This window comes from Pelophylax lessonae (genome assembly GCF_965119305.1).
Source record: "Pelophylax lessonae genome assembly, chromosome: 8".
Taxonomy (NCBI): domain Eukaryota; kingdom Metazoa; phylum Chordata; class Amphibia; order Anura; family Ranidae; genus Pelophylax; species Pelophylax lessonae.
Window position 1 is genome coordinate 247,369,882 of NC_138775.1, and position 4,830 is coordinate 247,374,711.

Consider the following 4,830-nt stretch of genomic DNA (forward strand, 5'->3'; position numbering starts at 1 on the left):
TGCTAGCATGTCTAACACTTTCTCCCACCAAGACTGACAATGTTGCTGTCCAAAGGTGCCCCTGTTCTACTTCATCCAGAGTGGGGGGGCGCCACTACATTTAGTGTATTACTGGCCAGATCACTAGGGGAAAACCGAGGGGGGCGGGGGGGCCTAAGCAAAGAAAAAGAATGCAGCCACCACCTCTAAGGTCTGATAAAACCGAGGGGGGGGGGGGGCTAAGCAAAGAAAAAGAATGCAGCCACCACCTCTAAGGGCTGATAAAACCGAGGGGGGGGGGGGTGCCTAAGCAAAGAAAAAGAATGCAGCCACCACCTCTAAGGACTGATAAAAACGAGAGCAGGGGTGCCTAAGCAAAGAAAAAGAATGCAGCCACCACCTCTAAGGGCTGATAAACTGCAATATTTTCCACTTTTATTTTCCACTTTTACCGCTTTAGTCAAAAAAAAAGAGTGTTAAACCTCTATGCTAGAGACTCAGATAGTAAAAGGGGGATGAAGGAAAAGACATTGCTTCTCTGAACTATGCAGCTGGTAAATGAGGGTAAGTAGCAGCCATGGCTTTGTCTTCAAACCTCTTAATCCCAGGAACAATTACCTCCACTCTAGTTATACTGTGAAATGTAAGCAGTGATTGGATAGTTTAGGTTAACTGCTGTTTGCCATATTGTATTAAGTTTATACTTTGTGCATGTCACTTTGTTTTCTAGCTGGAATTGTGTATCGTTCCAGAACCACACGCAGTGGATGATGACCATTCCTTTAAAACGTAGTCACTGTTACTGTCCAGGGTTAATTTTAGGCAAAATATCCCCATAGGAAAACATTGATGGCGAGGAGGATGACAGCATTAACATTGCACACATTTCTCCATAATGGCTCTTCATCAATACTGGTCAGCTTCTTCTGTAATTTCTCCTCTTCCTCTTTAGACAGCTTGACTGCAGGCTGCAAAGACAATCCACAGAACCAAAAACCAACCTTCTTCCACCAGGGGAACGAAGCGGCTGCAATGAGAATGAGGCTATCATCATTACAAGAACACCATATGGGGCAAATTCCTTCTCTGAGCGCAGCAGGGGTTCACTGGCATCTAATGGCTTATTATGAGGGTGGGGATTGGAAGACGTTGTCAGGACAGATCTAAGGTAGGTGATTTTCATAGGTCTATAAAATGGTTACAGCTGAACTGCAAACAGCTAAATACATAGCTGAGCTGAAATGCAAGTTAGCGATTAATTTTGAAGGAGTTGTAAAGGCAGACGTTTTTTTATTCTAATGCATTCCATGCATTAGGATAAAAAACCTTCTGTGTGTAGCAGCCTCCCCAGCACCCCCCCAATACTTACCCGAGCCCCATCTCTGTCCAGCGATGTCCACGAGTGCCTTGGCCATCTGGGACTCTCTCTCCTGAATGACAGACAGCAGTGGCCCCATTGGCTCCTACGGCTGTCATTTAAAGTAAGTTAGCCAATCAGGAGAGAGAGAGGGGGTGGGCCGAATGGCAGCTTCGTGTCTGAATGGACACATGGAGCTGCAGCTCGGCTTGGGTGCACCCATAGCAAGCTGCTTGCTGTTGGGGGCACTCAACATAAGGGAGAGGCTAGGAGCAGCAAGGAGGAGGATCGGGGCTGCTCTGTGCAAAACTAACTGCACAGAGGAGGCAAATATTTAAAAAAAAAACAACACGAGACTTTACTTACAATCACTTTAAGTGCCAAAGGCTTTGTATTCAAAGTGGTTCTAAAAGGTATTTTTATCTTCATGAATTTGAAAGTAGAATGCCTTCTGTGTACAGCACACACCCCCCCCCCTACTTACCTGAGCCCCATCCTGATCCAGCAATGTGCACGAGAGTCAGGACACTCCCTCCACATTGGCTAACAGTGGGAATCAATGGCTCCCACTGCTGTCTCACTCACAGTCATTGAGCCAATGAGAAGAGAGAGGGAGCAGGGCTGAGCCACAGCTCTGTGTCTGAATGGACACGCAGAGCAGCAGGTCAGGAGCGAGCATGCTCAGGTGCCCCCACTGCAAGTGGTTTGCTCTTCGGGTACTTAGCAGGAGAATGGAGCTAGGAGCACTGGTGGGGAACCTGTGGAGATGTGAATCAGGGCTACTCTGTGCAAAACCATTGCACAGAGCAGGTCAGTATAACTTTTTTTTTTTAAATAACAAAAACTTGACTTTAACATGATTGTAAGTCTATACATTCCTGAAATTATTACAGATTTTCTAGAGAGCATAGTCAGTGACCTGAAATTTCTAATCTGCAGAGCTGAACTCAGAGTCGTGCTAAGCTTTAGGAGTTGGAGCCGACATTCTGCATCTCCTCTTCCCACTGCTACTTACTTGACAATTAGCCCAAGGGACATTACTTACAATCAATGGGAAGGGTCTCTTGTGCTGCTAGCTGAGGATTTAGTTGAAACTCTCAGTCCTCTGACCCCCTCCCCCCACTCCTGCACCAGTAATCGTGCAATGTTGCAGGGGTTAGTACGAGCCAAAGGATCTGTCATACGAGTTCATCCAGATTGAGGACTTTGCCTGCCCTCACCCATTCATAGAAACTAGGTATGCACCAATACACACCATCGGCGAGTACCAATAGCGATGCGATTTGCGTCCATACAAAATGGATGGGTGCAAATCACACTGCAAACAATTGCATGCAATTTGAACAGGAATGCAGTGCGATTCCTGTCTGAATCGTATGCGGTTTCCCACACCGCTCCCGTGTGAACCCCCGGCTTATCATAATGATTTTGAGTTCACAGGGGAGCAGTGTGGGAAACAAACCTGCATGACCACCAGTGGCTCCCCCCGGCCTCCAATGGTTTGAGCCATGCACTGGACCTCGTCCCCATCTCCCCCAGTCCCGCTGTACCAGATTGCTTATCAGGCGCCAAAAATACGGATTACAGGGATACTAATTTGTCAGCACTGTCACATGGACAGCGCTGACCAATCAGAAGTGGTCTAGCCCAGCAATCTGGAGGGAGGAATGTCTCAAACTGCTGGAGGCTGGGGGAGAGAGCCGCTAGAGATGCGGGGAACAAAGCCATGGGATAGGCAAGAGGAGCCCAAGCCACAGATGTCAACAGTCGGATCAGGAGACGGAACTGGTGGTACCCGCCATGCAGGATGGTTTCCTGCACTGTTATTGTGTGAACTTAGTCTCAAAATCACTATGACAAGCCTGAGTTCACACAGGAGTGGTATGGAAACTGCATGCATTTCAGACCGGAATCCCACCGCATTCCTGTTCAAACCGTATGCAATTTTTTGCAGTGCAATTTGTATGGATGCAAATTGCACTGCAAAGTATTGGTTTTGGAAGTATTTTCATGAGAACTCATGGAAATACTCAGTATCTGTGCATCCCTAATAGAATGAATGGCCATTTTATTCATCTTCCCATCCTCCATTCATAGTGGTGGTCAGAATTCTATCCTTACAGTTAACAAGATCATTGAGTTCTGCTGTTGGCTCTATAAAGTGGCGTTGGACCTAAAAATATGTCAGCACCATCATATGGATGGTCAATCAACCACAGCTCAAGGAACCCCTAGGCCCCTCTGAAGGAACCCTTGTTGGAATATTTGTTTTAGACTATCTTGAAAAAAGATATTGAAGAAATTGATTTGATTTAACAGCTTTCTTAGGAATAATACTCTTCTCACTCACCATTGCTCGCTGATTTCTGCTCTTTGATGGATGAACTGTCATTTAGAACTTCAACTTGTGGTACTACTGATTCTCCTGCTGGAAGTGTAAACAGAAAATAATGTTAAAATTTTTACCCTGATAATGAACCTTTGGCCACACAATATACATGTTTGTAAAGGAGCTTTAAAACAAGCCATCACTGACCTCTGTAGCTGCATATATTGTGGACCAAATTACAAAATTATCCTTAGACTTCACAGCAGAATCAGTTAAGTTGTACAAGTCTTGTCTCAGGAGTGCAACTCCCCTTGCTCCCTCTTCCTAGAACTTCTGTTCTGTGTATACTTTAGAGCAGATATTTGCAAACTGTGGCCCTCTATCTCTGGCAAAACTACAAGTCCCATCATGCCTCTGGTTGTCATGCTTGTGGCTGTCAGTCTTGCTATGCCTCATTGTAGTTCTGCAGCAGCTGGAGGGGCAGAGTTTGCATATCCATGCTTTAGAGACGAGTAGGCTGGAGCCCTGCTGAGCTACTGCTGGAAAGCTGAGCTGCTGAAAGCAAAAATTATTTGGTTGTAAATTTTGTGGATGAATGGCTCCACGATGCCTGCAGCTAAAGAGGTCAGTTCTGTTTTTTAAAGCTCAACAACTCTTTATTAAGAATATATAAATATTTGAATGCCTGTAGCCCACTACAGTTGCAAACTTTTTTTTTTCAAATTGAGTGGGAATGGGTAAGAACCTCTGTTGAGTTTTTGGATAAAGTAATGAATGGTTAGAAGTCCTCTTTTCCTTTTGTCATCTGGGTCCAATCTGCGATACTTCCCTTCAATTCCTGTCCCTGAAACTCAGCTGCAAGTAAGGAGAGCTCTCCAAAGTGAGGATATATTCATTATTAGACAGCTAACATCTCCAAATTGAGGATATATTCATTATTAGACAGCTGTCATCCAAACAGGTTTCACCACTGGGAGACTTCCTCTCACCTACAGTATTGTTCCTAGGAAATAGAAACATTTGGATTTCCTATACCAGAGACAATGGTCCCCAGGATCAATAACAAGCAGGTAAACACATGTGAGAAGTCCAGGAGTTGATTTTATTAAGGGATAACCACTTGTTGACCACCCTATAGCAGATTTACTGCTACAGGGCGGCCATT

The 4,830-nt window shown here is 45.1% G+C and overlaps 1 protein-coding gene across 1 annotated transcript in view; it reads right to left on the reverse strand.

The window, feature by feature from the left end:
• Positions 1–797: 797 nt before the first annotated feature.
• Positions 798–4,830, reverse strand: part of LOC309562088 (sodium/glucose cotransporter 4-like) — a gene marked incomplete at its 3' end in the record, with an annotated part of 70,354 nt that continues 66,321 nt past the window's right edge. The window contains exons 14-15 of the mRNA XM_082266213.1: positions 3,687–3,764; positions 798–1,006 (exon numbers count right to left, since the gene is read on the reverse strand). Of these exons, the coding sequence (XP_082122339.1) occupies positions 798–1,006; positions 3,687–3,764 (287 nt within the window). The remainder of the gene's footprint in view (positions 1,007–3,686; positions 3,765–4,830) is intronic.